Consider the following 22439-nt stretch of genomic DNA (forward strand, 5'->3'; position numbering starts at 1 on the left):
AAAAAAAAAAAAACAGTAATAAATACATAAAAATATAAATATGGTATAAAAAAAAAAACGACAAATTAAAAACAGTTAAAAAAAATCATATTAAAATTACATTACATAAATAAAAATTATTATTTAAGTAAGGAATATTTTATTATATTTTAGGGAAGGTCGGGGGAAAGACAAAAAGAGAATTGAAATCATTAATTAAATTCATAGTACTAACTTAGTGATATTTTAAATACTTAGGGAATTACTAATAAACGTGTTTTTAAATTTTATTAGTAAGGTTCTTAAAGAATTTGTTGAAAATTTATCTTTATTTGCAGAGCCATAAATGAGATGACGCTTTTAGGTCAAGTCACATTTGATGCCGATTCTCGGTGCGTTTCAGCTTTTGATCAAAATTTGATCAGCTGATGACTGTTACGCTCGACAGTTCGAAAATCCATGTTTTTCAGAGGCCATTTAAATGTGAAAAATTCAAAATCGCAATGATCGAAAATTTTGATGGTCCCAGCTTTTGATCAAATTGTGATCAACCAATAACAACCACCGTGAAAATATATATCTGTTATGCTGGAAAACTTTTCAAGATTTGATCAAACGCTGAAATGGAAAAAGAATTCAAAAAGGGTTTAGGATAAACACCGATTCTTGACCTGTTTCAGCTTTTAATCAAATTGTGATCGACCAATAACAACCACCTTAACAATATACCCGTTATGCTTGAAAACCGATCAAGATGTGATCAAACGCTGAAACGGGAAGAGAATCATCATTTAACAGGGACTTTTTAAATGAAAAAAATTCAAAAAGCCTGTTCCAGCTTTTGATCAACCCCAATAACAACCATAATATATTCGTTATGCTTTAAAACTGATAGAGATTTGATCAAACGCTGAAACAGGAAGAGAATCGGCGTTTGACAGGCACCTTTTAAATGTAAAAAATTCAAAAAAGGGTTTAGGAAAAACACCAATTCTAAGCCTGTTTCAGATTTTGATCAAATTGTGATCAACCAATTAAACCACCGTAACAATATATCCGTTGTGCTTGAAAACTGATCAAGATTTGATCAAATTCAAACGCTGAAACAGGAATAGAATCGGCGTTTGACGGGGACCTTTTAAATGAAAAAATTCAAAAGGGTTTAGGGTAAACACCAATTCTCGGTCTGTTTCAGCTATTGATCAAAATGTGATCGACCAATTACAACCACCGTAAAAATATATCTGTTATGTTTGAAAACTGATCAAGATTTGATCAAACGCAGAAACGGGAACCTTTTAAATATAAAAAATTCAAAACGGGGTTTGGATAAACACCGTTTCTGGCCTGTTTCAGCTTTTAACAACCTGATCAGTGTGGAAAAATAAGCATCGTGTAAAACTATGTTAGACTGAATCCTCCACCAGATAAACCATCCCACATGTTATTATAATAATACTAAGCAACAGTTATCCACAGAAACAATGCCAAAACTTGATCGTTCAAAAGTCAAATCTATACCGATTTGAAAGAAAAACTGATGACACCAATTTACATAACAACTTTCGGACTCCTAGGCCCCAGACAAGCACACAAAAATTAACATTGAATTTGTAACATTGCAATCAAACAGCCATTTTGTCTTTTTGACATGGGTTCCGGTTTAACGCGGATTCTAGGTGTGTTTCAGCTTTTTATCAAATTGTAATAAGCTGACACTTGACTAAACCATAGTTTTCCCCTTCTGTTGATCGCGATTTGTTCAAGAGCTGAAACAGCATTAAACGGGGACCTTTCAACTGTCAAAAAAACGAAATGGCCATTTGACGACAATGCTACATTTGAAACAACTCGTTCTAAAAATCTTGTACGTAAACAGACAACATCAGTTTAATTTCAAATCGGTATTATGTATGTAATATCAATTGGAGTGACATGATCTACACACAGTAGATCATGTCATCTTTGGGGATGCTATGTGGATATGGCAGTATACTTGAAATGACATTTTGGCATTGAACCGGTGAAATGATCACCAATGATGTTAGCGGCATGAAATAAGATGAATATTGTCGTACAGCGATAAAAATAATACAGATTGAGGATAAAACGGAAGTTCTTTTCAATTGGGATTTACAATAATTTTATCATTGCGAGGTACAAAAACGATCCAAAACAATAGCAGACAAATCGGACAGTATTGCGACTTGAGCAGTTATTGTGCTAAATCGTAAAAATCTCAATTTGTGAGGCGGGGACGGGTATTGCTCCATTCATTGGATAACCGACGCCTCAGCCGTAGGTCACCTCAGATGGTAAAATACGGCCTGTGAGGTTCGTCCAGGACTAGACGACGGATGCGTTTGCCCACCGGTTGAAGGAGACCCTTTGACCACTCCAGCTGAACTATCAACCCAATGCCTTGCACCGCAGCGGGAGGGATGTATTCATACGTCCGAAATCATTTTAGTGGAACTAATGTAAAAAAAATATATACAGGGTGTATCGGCAATAAGCCGACAAACTTTAACCAGCTATTCCTCAGCACATTTGGAGTAAAAAATGTTATGTTTTTTTTTTTTTTTTTTTTATGTATATTTTATTTAGTTATAAGAGTTTACATCTTATACCTAATATATTATTTTCTATGACTACTACAATATTATTTACTTCTTACATACTAAAATTTAGATTTAACAACATTGAGACATAATCCACGAAAAACTGCAAGACTTTTAGCTTCCTTAACAATTACCGGGAGTTCATTGAACATTTTAAAACCTTTATAATAAATATTGTTTTGTGTTTCTGATAAGTGTGTTTTATGTGCACTTTGCTGTCCGGTAGCATTTTTTTTTTCAATTAAAAACAAAAAAATTAAAAATTTCCACACTACATCACTGTCATTGGCATTGCTTTTCGTGTTCAACAGCTGTTATAAGCAAGTATGTCGAAAAGCGTCTTCGCTCTTTTGCACACACTAAATAATAATAGTTAAAAATGAGACGAATGGTGCCGTGCCATTTCGTTGTGATTGTAAAAGTGCGCCAATATAGGTATAGTCTCACGTCTCGATTACTGCAACGGCATTTATGCCAGCCTTCCAAAATATCAAATTGACAAACTTCAATCAGTGTTTAATGCAGCAGCACGGCTCATAACCGGGGTTCCAAAATATTCGCACATTTCAGAACACCTTCGTAACCTTCACTGGCTCAAGTGCCCTGAAAGAATCCAGAACAAACTGTGCTGGATGGTGTTTAAATCCATCAATGAAATGGCCCCACCCTACATCTCTGAACTATGCTTCCCGGAAAACACTGGTCTGAGGCAGTCAACGCTTAGATCAGCAACATCAGCAGCTGTAGGCAGACTGATAGAACCTATGCGCAAGCCAAATACTAAGTTTGGTGATCGCGCTTTCGGAGTATCTGGGCCGAAGGCTTGGAATAAACTCCCTCCGGAACTAAGATCCATAACAAGTCCAACAGAATTCAGGTCTAAATTAAAAACTTACCTTTTTAAGCTGTCGTATCCTTAAATTAAATATACCAATCCTAAGAGAAAGTCCAGTTATATTCAATTTTTCAATTAAGTCCTAAATCCTGTATCTAAATTTCGCCAATAAACAATTAGATAATATTAATTAAGTGTTAATCTCAAGTGACCTACCAGGTAAGTATTGTACTGTATATTTTCTCCATAAATAGTTAAGTAATAACATAGACCACTGTACAAATGTATTATCATTTTGTACAGCGCCCTTGAGGTGTTTTTGCACAAAAACGGCGCTATACAAGTTATCCAAGTATTATTATTATTATTATTATTACACACGTGCATTATTCAACGAAATTCGAATAAAATATTGCCAGATGGGTTTTCAAACTTTGACAAAGGATAAAACAGTGGTGACATGTGGTGAAAATATGAATAGTAAATTTTTTATTAAAAAAAAACGTTACCGGACACCAAAGTGCACATAAGATTTTTTACTCCAAATATGCTAAGGAATAGCTGGTTAAAGTTTGTCGGGTACGTGCCGATACACCCTGTATATTTACTGTCGAAACATTGGGAAACAGAGTTATAATTATTTTTCCATGGATCTATTGACACTTATTGATTTGAATCTTCAAATTTTTTTTTCTATCTTTGGCAATTTAGAAAAGCATAAGAAAGACACTGTTTGCTTTACAAGATGCATCTGGCGATTCAGGTTGAGCGTTTGTTTACCTGGTTGGCGAAATCGTGGCGATGCAGCTGCGGCGCGCCGGCCAGCGAAGAGGCGGGGCGCGGCGCGTGGTGGTGACCTCCGCCGCGGCCTCCGCGGAACGAGAAACGTCCGCCTCGACCTGCCGACAAACCAGCAAACAAATTGAGATAAGAAACAGCAATAATATTACGGAGCCAGATCTTAATGGATGTTTAAGAGGTACGTAGCTCGTGATGAGAGTGCGGTGCAATGCAAAACGGGCTCACCTTGTCGGGGAAATCTGCTGCCGCGGCTGCTGCCCTCTCGCGAGCGCCAATCGTCGCCATTTAGGGACTGAGAATCTGAAACAGGCGAGATAATCGGGTCAGATCATCAACATTAATTACCAGTAAGTCACTTGTTATAAGTTTCATTAATAAGTCACTAATAATTATAAGATATAAGTGATAAATTGTAGGCTAGATAAAGATAGTTGTAAAGCGCTCTTAAGGCGATTCTCTTCTCATGAGAACATATTATTTTCATATTAAACAGAGTGCCTCTTTATTTGACAAGTTAAATCTTAAAGTAGTTTGAATTTCGCATGACAAAATGTTTGGCCACGAATTTTGTATGTCAAACCATTAGGTTGCTTTGAATTTGACATGTCAAATCTTGAGGTTGCTTTGAACTTGACATGTCAAATCGTTAAATTGGTTGATATCTACCTCTCAAATCAAAGCACAGTTGTTGCGTTCGTTTTGACTTGTGAAATAATGAGATTGAGTTGAATTAGAGATGAAAAACTGAGATTTTGATTTTAATGTTAAATTGTAAGGTTGCTTTGAATTCGACATGTTAAATTGTAAGGTTGCTTTGAATTCATCATGTTAAATTGTAAGGTTGCTTTGAATTCATCATGTTAAATTTTAAGGTTGCTTTGAATTCAACACATGTTAAATTGTAAGCTTTCTTTGAATTGGACATGTTAAATTGTGGGATTAGGCTGAACTGACATATTGAGTTGTGAGATTGCTTCCAGTTTACAATGTTCAAAATTAAGACACTTTGAATTCATTCTTTCAAATACAAGTACAGATGGTTAGGTTCAGTTAGATAAGCTAAATTGTAAGTTGATTTGAATTAAGTCAATGAAACAAGTTCAATTTTAAGATTAGATTGGAGTTCAATTGTGGGGATAACATTTATGTTTGACGAGTTAAATCTTTAGAGAAACGAGTACTTTGCTTTAGAGATGCTTATGGTCAGTAAGGTAAGTAAGCTAACAAGGTACTCACCAGAGTGGTGTGGCGGGGGCGACCTGTCCCCTCCCCGCTTGGGCGCGCGGGGCTTGACGGCCGTGTCGATGTCCAGCGGCAGCCAGCGGTGGCGGGACTTGCCCCCCTCCTCTCGGACGCGTTCCCGCTTCTCCTGGGAACGCTGGCGCGGTCTGGCATTGCCAGCCGACACGCTGTTCTCCTGGGGAACAAAGAGTGGATACATTAAAAGAAGAATAATAACATTACCACAGAATTATTAGTCAATTCATGAATAATAACATTACCACAGAATTATTAGTCAATTCATGAATAATGACATTAACCACAGAAGAATTCAAAATATCCACCTCTGTGAAACCAAATATTTTAGAAATTCTTTTAATTAATTTGTAATGCACGTCATTACTCTAATCGGACGGTGCCGGGTACTAATTTAGTACATGGAAATGAAAATAGTACATAAGGAATGGGAAAGGGCACTCGGAATGAGGCAATCCAAAGTACTCATAAACGGACCAGACCCAAGGCGAACCCAACAACTACTGAGGGAACTGGTAGGACTACTAACAGGATCCTGCCATCTCAGGAGACACATGGAGATGTTGGGAGTGGAAAACACCAACAGATGCAGGAAATGTGAAGAGGATGAAGAGACTCCAATTCACCTTTGGTGCCAATGTTCCGCTCTGTTGGGAACAAGGCTCAGATACCTGGGAAGACACATTGTAGAACCAGAAGACATAGCCACATATCCAATGACAACCCTGGTGAACAAGGGACCGGGTAACTGTTAAAGGAATGAGGTAAAATGGGAGATAAACCGTCTCCGCACTATAAATTATTATTATGTGCAGAGCAGGCAGCATTCTGCTGATGCGCTCATATCTGATTTGACAACAAGTTTGCCAGTAATTGAGTTGTTTTAAGTTTGAACTAAGTCCTTTCTTCTCTCCAAATGTGAATCCAATAGAGCTTTGAATTGATTTATATTTGTTGCATCAATGACATGTTGTGGGAGTTTGTTCCAAGCATCCACTACTCTATTTGCAAGGAAGTGTTTTCTACGATTAGATTTGTTGGATGCTAAGGCAACTGTAATGTCCAGATAAAGTCTCGATCAAGTCACCCCTTTCTCTTCTTTCTTGTAAGGTTGGTAATCTTAGTTCCTTGAGTCTATCTTCGTATCGTAGATCTTTCAGAGCTCTTGGTATTTTGTCTCTGTACTCTCTCTAACAGATTTATATCCTTTGCGAAGTAAGGACTCCATATTTGGAAAGCATATTCCAGGAGAGGTCGCACATATGTTTTATATATTTTTAACATCATGTCCGGTGCTAGGTCAAGGAAGGTTTTCCTGATTAGATATGTTAGTGAATTTGCTAAATAAAAAATAGTACCAAGCGCTAAGGTGCTACAGTATCTAGGCCGTCCTAAAACCTACTGGACACTTCGGCCGTTGCCGAGAGGTACTGATCGCTAAGGAACTTTACTACTCACTGGTCAAGTCGAACGGTACTAGAAACTACCACACTGTTCCTGCAGGTACTGGGCGACGGCTAGAAAATTCGGCGTAACGGGGAACCATATAAAAGACAGCGACGCGCATGTCACAGTCAGTCTACTTCTTACACATTTTAAACGCACTAATCAAGATAACTTAATCATTTCGCGCCGCAATCACTTGAATAATTTTTACTGCTTCTGTTGTGATTAATTACTTGTGTGGTACATATAAAATTGTTAAAATTTATTCACAGCTAGTTCATCCCAGTAAATTTTTCAACCTCCGCAACAAGTTTTTTATGACAAAAAATGAGGTGACATTAATGTTTATAAAACATTAGTCTAATAAAATGTGTTTTTTTTCATTATCAGTAATTATGTGACCCATTTCAAAAAAAAAAAAAATATGTTCGATTTGAAAATTTTAATTTTACCAAAATTATGTTTAATATGTACTAATAAAATAATTTAGAAGCGTATTTCATCACGCTTTTTTGTAAATACGTACAACCCTGTAAGGTATGAATAAGTAAAGTAGGAACATTCCAATGTTTACAAAAACGGTAGAGCAAAGATCTCAATCTCATGATTGTGGGGTTAATTCTCTGTCAAGTAAGGAGGGAAATCAGAAATAATAAGAGTAAATACTTAATAGAAATTATATTGAAACCATCAAAAGTTACAACAAAGGAGTACAAATAATAACCATGTAACAATAGGAATAAAAGCAAGCACATACCAGATGGACTCCTGAACCAAACTAAACTAACTTTACTTGGTCGAGAAACGAAGGAATAACAACGGGTGGCGAACGAAAACTTGTCTCCGGTAACGGGGAACGGACCAGTGACGGATGCCAGGACATCCTTCACTTAATGGAGACGGGATGGCGCAAGTCCTTCAACGCGCGCCTTGTGGGATCATCAAGTCCGCAGCACGTGGCAGGCAACCAGACTCGTCTTACGGAGCCAGGACATCCTTCTCTTAGTGGAAACAGGAGGGCGCAACTCCTTCAACGAGCGCCTGCAGGAACATCAGGTCTGCAGCACGTGGTAACCAACCAGACTCGTCTTACAGACTTCGGGAACAGCAATCCGTTCCTTCGCGAAGCGGGGATACTCAGCCATCAACTTCTAGCCACAGCTAGGACCAATCCATTTGCGGTTTCACAACCGAAACACGAGTACTACAAATATGTATAATAAATAATACCGGCCAACACTGGATAAAAAGCAGGATTCCATAATCACCACAAAAATAATAACCAACACGAACTATTCGTGAAAGGAAAAACACCCCGCGCCCTTTTTAATAGAAAAGAATAACTTCTATTCACATGATTAACTCAGATTAAAACACCTTAAATGGCGAGTGACTGGATCACCGAACCGCGGGCCAAGCAGGTCGGGGAGGAAGTGACCATAAACAAAACTGTCCTTCCTTCCTCAAAAAATATTGCCAAAGTTCAAAAAAAACCCATAGACAAAATAACCCCAATTAAGCAAGAACTACACTTGTCACAAAATATTTATGTGACAACCCGTTATAGTGATATGTTTTTAGAAGGGACGATCTTAAAAGAATATCATAAGACTTTCGAGCATGTAAACTCGGCTACCCTGACAAATCGGCAATTGTCGAGCATTTAATTGAAACCGACCACATTACTTTGGATTTGTTCCTGGGAAGACCCAAAACATATAGAGCACATCTAGTTACTGAGGCGGTTGAAATTCATAAATATTCCAATAATATTAATAAAGACGACGGGCTTTACTCAATAGTTCTTGGCTACACCAAAACTAAACGCAGAAAACCATGTTAAAATATACTGCAATACCAGCTCTTAGAGGATTGGAGTTGACAACGCGGTATCACGTCTATATACATGGCCGTGAAAATCTCATATCAAGTACAATCCTTTTCACGAGATCTGGTGTTTTTAGTTACGGCTGGGGACGGCGAGGAATTTGTGCGCCAATGTACAAAAGAATGTGTTGTTCGTAACACTAAGATACTTCAAAATGACTTGACAAAATGCTGATATGAGTGTAGTAGTTACCTTGTTACTTCCGCTATGCGCCGGGGGCTTCTCCTGCACTGCGGGGACGGGGGCCACGGGGGCGAGGGGGCCCTCTGAGGCCGGCGCGGGAGGTCCCGCCGCAGTCCCAGAAGCGCCGCCCAACTGCGGCCAGTCACCTATGTCTGTGAAGTCTGATGCCTGCAATCACAAGACATACAATTCTGTTAGTTTTCGTAATCATTTCAGGATAGGAAAACATCAATTTAATTTTATGTCTAATTGCGAGATTGGGTTCAGTTAATTAATGATGTTAGTTCTAATTTAACATGTCAAACTTAACTTCAAATCAACCTCACAATTTGACACGACCATCACAACTCAACCTAACATTTCGATGTGTTAAATTCAAATAATGCTCACATTTCGACATGTCAAATTCAAATAAAACTCACATTTCGACATGTCAAATTAAAATAAACTTTACTCGACATATCAAAATTAAATAAACTTCACAATTCAAGATGTTTAATTTAAGTAAAACTCACATTTCTATACATTTTAAAATAAACTTCACATTTCGAAATATTTAATTCAAATAAACATCATATTTCGACATGTTAAATTCAAATAAACTTCTTATTTCGACATGTTTAATTCAAATAAACCTCACATTTCAACATGTTAAATTCAAATAAACCTCACATTTCGACATGTTAAATTCAAATAAACCTCACATTTCGACACGTTAAATTCAAATAAACCTCACATTTCGACATGTTAAATTCAAATAAACCTCACATTTCGACACGTTAAATTCAAATAAACCTCACATTTCGACACGTTAAATTCAAATAAACCTCACATTTCAACATGTTAAATTCAAATAAACCTCACATTTCGACATGTCAAATTCAAATAAACCTCACATTTCGACATGTTAAATTCAAATAAACCTCACATTTCGACATGTTAAATTCAAATAAACCTCACATTTCGACGTGTTAAATTTAAATAAACCTCACATTTCGACATGTTTAATTCAAATAAACCTCACATTTCAACATGTTAAATTCAAATAAACTGTGGGCGCAGCGTGTCAAATTATGAATTTAGTAAGGAATTGTCATATTTTTTTCATTATCAATGCTCCCTTATGATATAACATAATATAGTGCATACAGAGAACAATAAAAAAAGTATTAAAAAAAAAAAAAAAAATTCCTTAGTTTGAATAAAAGGTAAACAATATAAAGTAAGAATTTGGGCCTTACTAATAAACGTGTTTTAAACCCTACACAACTGATAACCAACCTTTGTCCCCGCATTCCCAATTTCTACCAATTTATAACAAGTTGAAAAGTTTTTAAGTTCCAAAAAAATATATACATTATTTTTGAAGATAATATCTATACATTTGTTATGCCGAAACGTTAATTATATGAAATTACCTTGATAAAAAAAAATTGCAACGCACACTATGAAAATTATTAAAAACTCATTTTGGTTTATTATTTAATATGTTATAGGCATGAAAAAAAATCACAATGCAACTGAAGAATTTATCAAGAAATTTTTGCTTTATTTCAAACGAGTTGTGTTTTATTAAATATTTTCACCTTTTTTGCTTAATTTGCGTTCCCCCAAAGCTTCGCGCCGCCTTAAACACATAATGGAGTCACGTTATGACCGAGCCACGAGTTACGGGAAAGGAAAGGAAACGGGCGCATCGTACCTCTACAATAACTTACGGCTCGGTCGTAGAATGCCCCGGTTGTGTGGGCAGACTCGGAAAAGAATTGGCGATAAACGGAAAAGATAAATCATCAAAAATAATTATAGACGTTTAGTTACCATGGCCACAGGACCGGAGACCTCTCGGCGGTTATCCTCCAGGTCAGGCAGAGAACATTTTAGACCACAACAACGATAACTGCACTGTTTCACCAACTGCACGCGATACAGTCAAACATTTTGCACTTTCACACCATGTCATTGATTTATACGACTTATTTTACGTCACTGAAATGTTTTATTATGTTATTTATTATATACGAAGGTACTAAACAGAGTTATTGCTGTTTTATCTACAATAACAATAAAAAATATTAACAGTAGAGCGCTAATCTTAACTCCGGATGCAGAGGTGGAAGTTCCAAACCATTTATTTCACGTTTTTCGACTGTGCGCCAGTGCCGAAGGAATCAATGAGGCTAGTTCCTCGAAGTATCTATATCAGAGGTTCCCAAAGTGGTCTATATCAACCCCCAGGGGTCGATATCGGCATGCTGGGGGTCTATGTCAGCGAAAAAAAAAATTTGGGGGTACATACGAGGGGACCCCCATTTACCTCAAGTCAACATTTAGGAGTTCCGTAAATGACACAATAGACCTAACACAAATATAATAGACTGAGAAATTACTTATTTGATATTTTTATATTTCGTAAAGTTGTTAATTGAGGTATATAAATAGAGTCTACGTTCCTTTTCTCGTCAGAATTAATATATTCAAAGCAAAGCATTGCACATTGGAAGCCGCGAATTTTCTTAGTAACTTGTGTTTGAAAAACGTACAGGGTAATAATGACGTTCAACATTTAAGAGCACTTCACATAGACTTCAAAACTAAGTTTGAGGACATTTTGACTATGGAAATGGAACGTTGAAGAATCGGATATCATGCGACAAGAAGAACTGACTGGAATAAACACTGACAAAGAACTTAAGGGGCAGTTCTGTAGGGCCAGCTACAGAAAGAAATTCCCGTTGCTTATCCTGCTTCATTTTCATTTGGTGTAATACCTCACAAGGGCGCCCCTGTCTGCACAATGTAAAGACAGAGCAACTATACCGCCACCCCGTTGTTGGACAAGCAAGGAAAGGGAATCGTTTTATGAAAAAAATAAATGATATCACATGAGACGTTAATAGTTTTAGGAAAATTCAATAGTCGGCAGGCAGGGGGTCTACGGATAAAAAAATATTTGGCAAGTGGTCTACGGGGCAAAAAAGTTTGGGAACCTCTGATCTACATTGACATACCGGTAGAACAAGGAAAGCATTCCCACCGAACGCCTGTACTCTAAATATCGCAATCAATTTGTTAAGATAAGGGAATCTGGTAAACGGACCGACCGTTTCTGCACAGAATCGAGGGTTTTTTTCAATTATTTTGGGACTCCAGACCAAAGACGACTGCCAAATTGAACGATGGGGCGCAATTGCAATTTACACACGAGTCGTGTAATTTCTATACCCGCTATATCAACGTTCATTGATTTGGAGAAAACCGCAAAAAACTGTCACATCTCTAGCGTACATAAGTAATTGCATTACAATTTTTTATATAATGAATTGGAGTAATAAAATTGCGAAAAGCATTTATTTTTCTATATATGTCTAGCAATAATTAAGTAATGTCAATAAATAAAATGGATAAAGCGGATTTCGATACTCACTTCGTGATATAGAGGCTTTTGAAAGTCAACTGAGCCGACATGGCGGGTTTAGAAACACACGCGTAGATCATTTTGACACACGAGCGTGGCGTCAGAGCGGCGGCCATATTGTATTTTGGCAAAATAACTGCTTGTGATTGGTTGAATCCGATATAGCGGATTTTGATAGTAACTTTCTGTATGATATAGCGGATTTGGTTTCTCACTCGCAGTTTTAACATGGTTTTTGGTCGTGATAAGGAGGGTTTTGAAACTCAATTTTAGGCTTCTCTTGTTGCTCGCAAAAATGTGAACAAGATGTCATACTCAGATCATTTTGTCAAAAAATCGGATATAGCGGTTATAGAAATTATAGTATTCACATGGTTAGCAGCTATATACCATCTACAGTAACTGCAGACCCTGCAGAGTACGTCCAGCTTCTAAAAGGCCAAGTCGGCTCTGGCATGGATGGAGTCCATGCACTGAACCGGTCACTTAGAGTTACACCGAGCGTATCAATGGAAGGATGATTCCTTCAACCTCAAACATACCCCAAATTGGATACCATAGTTTCACTGGCTCTCGACATATCAAACATATTCATAACTGTAAAAGGAGAATATATATCACGAAAGCAAATGGAATAAATCGGCGATGCACAAGGAAGAAAACGTTGCATGACCGAGTGAATCAGATATTTGAGATGGGAAATTTTTACTATTTAATAAGATAACAGCATTTTGCTGACACACTCGTGTCTGATTTCATAATGAATAATTGAGTTGTTTTAAATTTAAAGATATGTTAATCCTTTCTTCTCTCACCATGAGAACCAGCGCCTTCCGATGTCTGGTCACCGAGCTACGTCGGCTTATTTCCAACATGCCAAATAATTCAATATGTACTGGTATAGTTATTTTTATAAGCAATAATTATTAGCCTGAAACACTCATCCACATTGAAAAAATCTCCTGATAAAAGATACATGACGCCAACGGGACGTGAACGGTCCCGTTGGCGTCATGTATCTTTTATCAGGAGATTTTTCAATTTGGCTAGTGTTTCAGGCTAATAATTATTGCTTATAAAAATAATTGTTACCCTTTGTGTAATGCATAAAAAATCTTTTCTTAAACATTAGTTTACCAAAAAAATAATTAGTAGTATAGTGGTACCTCGACATACGAGTGCCCCAACATACGAGTTTTTTCGAGATACGAGCGAGTGATTTTTCGCTTGGAGTTACGAGCGAAATTCGAGATACGAGTTAAGTTTAGCAGGTCGGCCATGATGAGTATTGAATTAAAACGTGAAATTATAAAAAAACATGAGCAAGGTGTTGGAGTTGTTGACTTGTCGAGGCAGTATGGGCGTAGTACGTCCATGATATGTACTGTGCTTAAACAGAAGGAGCCGATAAAGGGTGTAACGCCGGCTAAGGGCCTTACGATAATTTCCAAGCTAACCTCCCTTCATGAAAATATGGAGAAACTGCTGATGGTGTGGGTGACAGAGAAGCAGCTCCAAGGAGATAGCTTGACGCAGTCGTCATTTGCGAGAAGTCAAGAGCGATCCACGGAGATTTGCTGAAGCAAACCCCGCAGACTTCCATCGACGAGGCATTAATAAATATTTGTCATTTATAAATACCTCCCTCAACGGAAGCAATCTTCCGAACAGGCCTTCCATTAATATGCTTGGTGTAACTATAAGTGACCAGCTCAGGTACGGGGGCTCCATCGAAGCCAGAGTAAAGCTGGCCTCTCAGAAGCTGGGCGTACTGTACAGGGCCCGCAGATACTTTAATAGTACACAACTGCTGACCCTGTACAAATCGCAAGTGCGCCCTACTGTCGAATTTGGCAGCCATCTCTGATCCGGAGCCCCTAAATACCTGAAAAAAACCCTTGACTCTGTGCAAAAACGGGCGGTCCGTTTGATAGATTCCCCAATCTTAACAAACGGACTGCAATCTTTAGAGCACAGGCGTCAGGTAGGTATGCTGTCCTTGTTCTATCGGTATTACAATGGGAGATGCTCTGAGGAACTAGCGTCATTGATCCCTTCGGCACCGGTGCGTAGTCGGGATACACGCCAAACGCGCGCCCAACATTTGTACACGGTTGACATTTGTCACATGAGAACGGGTCGCTTCTACGATTCGTTCTTAAGTTCAACAGCTCGGCTGTGGAACGAACTGCCGGCCTCTGTGTTTCCTCCCTCCTACAACATGGGACTCTTCAAGACCCATGTTCACTCCTTCCTCTCCACAAAAAGACCCTCCACACAGCATCCCCAAAGATGACATAGGCCCTGAGGGAAATTATTTTCTTCAGGGCCTCCTGTGTGGAGAAAAAAAAAACAAAAAAAAAACGATTTTATTATTCAAAACCACGTAGCAAAAATAACTGGTGTGACATTTTGGGGGTTGGAATGGATTAATGGTAGTCTAATAGTTTTGTATGGGGAAATCTGCATCGATATACGAGTAATTCAAGATACAAGCAAGGTTGCGGAACGAATTAAACTCGTATGTCAAGGTACCACTGTACTTCAATCAACAATGCCAATCAAGCCGACGTAGCTCAGTGGTCCAGAGCTCCTGAGCAGACATCAGAAGGTGCGGGTTCAATTCCTGTCGGCGGCGTTTATTTTTTACTGAATGAATGAAGCAAGAAGTATGTACCAAGACAGGTTAAAATGATGTAATCCTCATTTAATTAGTTTATTTAAATTATACAATATTTAATCAATAATCACTTTGACTTTCTATATGTCGAAACAACTCGTCCAAATCAGGTTTTACTAAGAAAGTAACTTGAAATTTAACATCATTCACATAGCTGACTATTCTATTTTGTTTTCTCGATTGGATGAATGAAGTGAAAGCTTTGAAGTGCAAATTAACCCACTTCCCGACATACGATCGAGCTGAAACTCGGCAGATATACTCGTTGTCGATGACAATGCATTGTATCAACTTTTGGTGTCAATCACGTGAACACACGCGGACATACGCGCATTTCTCTGAAATCAAGACTACATTACAGCAGTCAATATACGAAATAAATGCCAGTTTTATACGATCAGCATCTGGCAAGGTCGGTAGCGCGATTGACTCCTTGGCCAAACAATTTTTGTGCTATACAAAAATAAAACAAATTTTTACAGATTCTTTTATTTATCAATCATTATGGATATTTTTCACGAAAACGGCGCTATACAGGGTGTATCGGCACGTACCCGACAAACTTTAACCAGATATTCCTTAGCACATTTGGAGTAAAAAATGTTATGGGCACTTTGCTCTCCGGTAACATTTTTTTTCCATTAAAAACAAAAAATAAATAAAAAATCCACACTCTGTCACTGTCATTGGCATTGTTTCTCGTGTTCAACAGCTGTTATTAGCAAGTGTGTCAAAAAGTGTCCTCGCTCTTTCGTACACACTAAATAATAATAGTTAAAAATGAGACGAATGGTGCCGTGCCATTTCGTTGTGATTGTAAAAGCGCGCCAACGTAGGTACGTACGTACATTATTCAACGAAACTCGAACAAAATATTGCCAGATGGGTTTTCAAACTTTGACAAAGGATAAAACATTTGTGACATGTGGTGAAAATATGAATAATAAATTTTTTATTAAAAAAAAATGTTACCGGACAGCAAAGTGCCCATAACATTTTTTACTCCAAATGTGCCAAGGAATAGCTGGTTAAAGTTTGTCGGGTACGTGCCGATACACCCTGTATAAATTCGATGTGGAGATTTAGAATAGTAGAATAAAACATGTATGAATGTGAATGAAGCAAGGGTGGTGTGCCTAGACGAGTGTCGTGTGACGTTCTATCCTCTCTGCATACCCCTGCACGGAAACGGCGTGATTGTTAGGTTAGTTAGTTAAAATCTACAAGGCAAAGTGAGGTTAGGTTTGCTATCGGCAAAGCACGTGTTTCTATCTGACATTTCTAATAACAGCTGGCGTATTATTGCGTCACAAACGTCGCTGCGTACATAATACACACACCTTCAAATAGACACGTAGATTTGAGTGGAAACCAATATCGCGGCGTACTTACTATTAGATCTATACAGCCAATCAACTGTCTCTATTATTACACTGCCTGAAATTGTATTCGCTGTTCAACTGATTCCGAATTTTGTCAATTCCGCTTAATTAATTTAACAATACCTCAAGTAGAAAAAATATGAAATAATTAATTGCATTAAAAATAACAAATTTCGTAAAACAATATTTTTGATTTCCTAAAAATATAACCTATCCAAAAATGAATGATTTAGCGAACACTGTCGAGTAAGGAACATTGAAAATAAATAAATAAACAAACAAAATATGAAATTACAATTAAGTAAATCGTCTGTTGCACTCTACGGAATTAAAATCACGATAATCGTATAATACTACAAAATTTCAATCACGAAAATATTCTATATTCTACAAAATTTGAATCAGGAAAATCGTTTGTTATAGTCTACGGAATTAAAATCACAAAAATCGTCTATTTTCCACAAAATTTCAATCACAATAATGTTTCATTTTCTACAAAATCGACTAAAATCATATGTATTCTACGGAATTAATATAACGAAAATTGTCTATAATATACGAAATTTCAATCACAAAACTCATCTGTTATAGTCTACGGAATTAATAAGACGAAAATCGTCTATAATATAGGAAATTTCAATCACGAAAATCATCTGTTATAGTCTAGGGAATTCGTATCACGAAAATCGTCTATAATATACGAAATTTCAATCAGGAAAATAATCTGATATAGTCTACGGAATTAGTATCATGAAAATCGTCTATAATATTTATTTATTTATTAACGGACATCGTCAAAATTACAAAATAATAACACGAATAAAGTAAAATGAAAAATACAGGAGTAGAAAAAGGTACATGAAAGCAAAGACATAAGGCAGATATAATATAATAAAATAAAGTGACAAGTCGAATCAAGTATAATATACGAAATTTCAACAATGAAAATCATCTGTTATAGTCTACGGAATTAATATCGTTATAGTCTACGGAATTAATATCACGAAAATCGTCTATAATATACGAAAATCATCTGTTATAGTCTACGGAATTAATATCACGAATGTCGACTATAATATGCGTAATTTCAATCACTAAAATCGTCTATAATATACGAAATTTCAATCACGAAAATCATTTATAATCGAATTTTCAATCTCGAAGAAAAAACACATTTTATTTCACGTCGCGAAAATAATGAAGCGATTTAAAAAAATATGTATTATAAAAAGATACAACTCAAAGTCTTTGTAGTTTTTATCGCGCGAAAAGCAGATTATTTATTTAACGTAACGTCGCGTCGTCTGTACATTGGATTTGTCCAGTTACGTTTTACATTTATACAATAATTCATATTGAAGTAGAATCGGCCGGTTATCTGTTCAAGGTCGGTTGTTGTTCATATTGCAGCATGGCACGTCACACACACACTCTTCACCGCTTAACCCCGCGGATACCGCTGGACGACTCGTTATGTTATGACGGCGAGTGACAAGCAGACGAAGGTAGATCCGAGCAAGAGCAGACGAAATAATTGACCGTGTGACTCAACCTAACCTAATGAAATCCATGAAAAACGGCGAAATTATTATGCCTCCCGTGTAACAAAAATATATTACTTTTCACAAAACGAAAAACCGGAATTTTTAGATCAATATTAGCCAGATCCTATCTAAATCATGCTAGCACCAAAGATACTAATTCACAGGTACGTACTTTTAAAGATATTATTGAAATGGTGCATTAAGTAGAGTTTGCAGGTAGTGACACCAACACCCTGTTTGCCCAGAGAAAAGCTTGGAAGTCATACTGTTAAAGTACACACACCTACTTGTTAAGGCGATGCTATCGTAGTAATGCAAAATCATGTGTTTTTGGTTTAAAAATTTGGTCGCCTACAAATGTTTCAGATGCTTTAATTAAATACTGCGAGTAGAATACATCTTGGCCTTTGAAATAATCGAGTATTTTTTAGATAAGTCTTTTTATAAGCCCAGAAAAAAATAATGTAAAGGCCTATGAAAACTGCTGTAAAGTTCAAAATCTCCTACTTACGAACCCATTTTCGGTTATGATTTTATTGCATAATGTGGCAAATTAAGTTATTTATAAAATGATCGGAAAAAAATTAAATATTTATGCCTGAACATCCACAAATTAAAATAAAAGTCACTTTTTGGCCATGTTTTTTTGTTGCATAAATCAAAACAGGCGAATGGTGTTAAGCGGGAATTTAAACCTTATCGCCATCTACGTAAGGGTTGTTATTGATAGCGGCTCAATTTAAAATATTACACGACGTAGTGCATCGCCTTAAACGAAAAAAAACGAAATGTACAAAGTCAAAAATCTGCTGCAATTAAAAGAAAAGTTGGTTAGGATAGGTTCAGGTTAGATTATGTTAGGATAGGTTCAGTTTAGATTATGTTGAGCTAGGTTAGGTTAAGTTCGGTTAACATAGATCAGGTTAGGTTATGTTATGTTAGGTCTTTTTAAATAATAACTAAATTCCAATGTTTATTTTCAAATACTAAATAGAAGTATTATATATTTTTCCCATACAAACAATTCAATTCTTTTTAAACCTAAAAACTACATTTAAAAATTGAAAATTCGTTTAAAGTTATGAAACTTCTAAAATCATATAGAATCGAATCACCTAGAAGTAGAAGTTAGCGCACTTTACCCCCGGACAACCTGTATAAAATGCAAACACAAACGCTAGACGGGCCTCTTGTAACGGGTTGGTTATATATACGCTCATATACATATAACAATCATTTATGCATTTGGCAAATTGTCAAAACAAACTAAAAATACAATCTGATACAAAACATGTTTTTCGGTTTATTTTTTGAACCTAGTCGAAAATAAATGTGTTGATTTTTGATTTGGCGAAACAATTCCAACAAACCGACCACAACTACATTCACCCACAGAATTGAGAAGACAGAAGATTAAGAAAGGGACACTTAGATGATTTGGGCATGTACAGTGAATGAGTGAAGATAGGAGTATAAGGAGGATATATGATGTAAATGTGAATGGTAGCAGAAGTCGGGGACGCCCGAAGAAGACATGGCACGATCAAGTGAATCAGATACTCGAGTGGGGCCATGTCAAGAGTCAGAATAATAGAAGAGTATGTATGAGACGATGTATGAATGTGAATGAGGCAAGAAGTGTGTGCCAAGACCGAGTCTGCCTACCCCTGCGGGGAAACGGCGTGATGGTTAGTTAGTTATTGAGAAGACAGATTCCAACAAAATAGACAGAGACAGCTGCTTGAAAGGGATTTAACCGTGTTTAGTGATAGGTCTGAATAGCCAGGTAATACTTCCCCACCATCCTCTTCATTTCTTCAACTTAATTTTAATATAGTGTATAATTCTATATCCCATTATTGCTCTCGGAGAAAACTTCAGCCGCAGTAATAACATCGACCTATTCAAGATACCACACGGCAGAATACATGTACTAGCACAGCACAGCATAAACAAGAGGAATGGTTCTATTGAATAACATTTCCGAAACAGTCGATATATATAATAACTCTCTAAATAACCTTAAAATATTCCAAAATGATAAAATAAAAATTGGGTTTCTGTAAATTAATCATCAATAATGTCGTAAAATAATTTAAATATAAAGAAATTAAGTGTTTTTTTATTCTAATAAGTATATTTTTATTAATTTAGAGACCGCAGTCAACAGCGCTGACATTCTAACCAAATTCCGATTGAGTAACTGCGTAATGTCATCAAATTTCAAAGAAATGAGTATAAGTCCGCATGTGCGTGGGTGATTGCCACCAAAAATTTATAGAATGCATTGTCATCGACAAATAAGTCTATATGACGAGTTTCTGCGAGACCGGACGTCGCGAAATGCCTTAATTTCCACATCCAAGATATCCATTAATTCAAATAGACGTATTTGAAAATTGTGACCGAATGACAATTCAACACACGTGTAAAAAAAGTGTTATAAAGTTATGAAAAGTCATGAAACAAAAACTAGGCTAGGTTTAATAGGTTACATATGTAACTATTTAACCTAGTTTTTCTTTCATCACTTTTGATTAATATCACCTTTTAAATGTGTGTTGAATTGTCATTTTGGGGAGTAGGGAGAACCTTTATAAATACCCCAAATGACTACGTGCTTACGTTGCTTCAAATGGCTTTAGCCGTGTTTGTTGATCCGATTAGCCACAGGATTTGGGATCACAAAGTACCACATCCTACGACACATCTATTTTTTTTAAATATGTAAGTATTTTTACAAACAACAATACACAAAACAAACAGCGGTCGAATATTGCAATACCGACTGCACGGTTGTCGCAAGCTAAAATTATCATAAACAGATAACTCTACACAATGCGCGAATGTTTATCACATCACAACACCGGGATCAAAACACAACACAACACGACTCAATACGAGAACTGGAATAATAACTTGGATGTTATAATAACTAAGTTCACGCCACGAAACTGAAATGACTGGGCCCGATCAGATATATGATTACCAGCTGACTGCTATTATAACATGTACGTTGCCTATTGTTGAGTTCTCACGATAGGAAAATCATTTTAAATACATATATTAAACCCTCAATAAAATCCAAATTGATGGAAGATTTCTGAACGTATACGAAAACAAAAACAAAACAGATGTGACCGTTTCCTTTTCTGATTTTTCTGTTTCAGATTTTCGTTTATTAAAAATCACTAATATTGTCTTCAATATTTAAATATTACAATTTGAGGATTTACTCAATAAAAGTTATTCCGAAAAATAATAATTCATTTTCTAGACTTGTAGAAAAAGTCAATAGATGTCGCACATTAAAAATAAAAACAATAAGATAGGTTTATCTAAAAGACGCTGTCTAGGATTGCATTTAGTTCGGGTTGAATCTTGCGATCATACATAAAGATAGTTGCCAATAAAAATGTGCGGTGAAGAAAATGAAGACAATGTTGGTAGTTCTTATTCGAAGTATGATACAGTTAAAAGTGACCGAGTAGGATAGGGTCACATTAGCGCAGTTGGTAGAGCATTGTCCCGGAAAGACAAGGGTCCTGGGTTCGTGTCCCAGATGTGACCGTTTCCTTTTCTGATTTTTCTGTTTCAGATTTTCGTTTATTAAAAATCACTAATATTGTCTTCAATATTTAAAAACAAAACACTTTATGAAATTTATTTATTAGAAACTAGCTGATGTGATGTTGAGGGTGGCGTTTCTGGGGGATTATCCTTAAGAGATAGACATATCATCGCAGACTTTTCTGTAAGCCTTTTTAATATATACAATTCCGTAGTACATTATTTTGATGTATCTCATAAGGTTTAGCCAGCGTTTGCAATATAAGCAAGCTCCCGAAAATATTACTTTTTACGAATTGATTACAAAACATTGACTTTTCTCTACTTTCTATAAATATTAAATGCATGTTTTATATATATAAACTTTCCGGAAGAAATTCTCTAAATGATAGTGAAAACCCTATCAAAATCCGTTGCGTAGTTTAGAAGAACTAAGCGCACAAACAGACTGTTGTATACTATTTTTAGAGATAAACACATCATTTTTGAAATTTTGAATACACACATTAAAAACATTTAAAAATGGCTTTGGTTTCATAGAGGTATACATGAATTATTATGTAACTAACTTCTATATTTGAATATAAAGCTTGGTGTTGTCTCTCTCTAACACCGTTTAGTTCATATTTCTAAGGAAGGGTTGTTTCGGAGAATTTGAACAATTCATCAAATTTCAACGTTCATTTTCGGGTTCTGTGAAAGACTTAGTCAAGTTCTGTTTTTATATCATTGTAGGCTAGTTGCTTGACAAAATTGAAATAAAAACAGAACTTGAAAAAATCTTTCACAGAACTTGAAAATGAACGTTGAAATTTGATGAATTTTTCAGATTCTC

General features: G+C 36.4%; 1 protein-coding gene across 2 annotated transcripts in view; it reads right to left on the bottom strand.

Annotated features, from left to right (window-relative positions):
• The window catches only part of LOC149415743 (la-related protein 1-like), an 85149-nt gene that overhangs the window by 40691 nt on the left and 22019 nt on the right, over positions 1-22439 (bottom strand). The window contains exons 1-6 of one of the 2 annotated variants that reach the window (XM_089641477.1): positions 20820-21112; positions 10832-11064; positions 9020-9178; positions 5473-5653; positions 4462-4536; positions 4216-4334 (exon numbers count right to left, since the gene is read on the bottom strand). In XM_089641477.1, the coding sequence (XP_089497603.1) occupies positions 4216-4334; positions 4462-4536; positions 5473-5653; positions 9020-9178; positions 10832-10834 (537 nt within the window). In that variant the 5' untranslated portion in view covers positions 10835-11064; positions 20820-21112. Of the gene's footprint in view, positions 1-4215; positions 4335-4461; positions 4537-5472; positions 5654-9019; positions 9179-10831; positions 11065-20819; positions 21113-22439 lie in introns of those variants that run through there. The other variant, XM_089641476.1, reaches the window with a different exon arrangement.

The sequence above is a fragment of the Hesperophylax consimilis genome, chromosome 17 (genome assembly GCF_061612785.1).
Source record: "Hesperophylax consimilis isolate HC1 chromosome 17, BYU_Hcon_1.0, whole genome shotgun sequence".
Classification (NCBI taxonomy): Eukaryota; Metazoa; Arthropoda; class Insecta; order Trichoptera; family Limnephilidae; genus Hesperophylax; species Hesperophylax consimilis.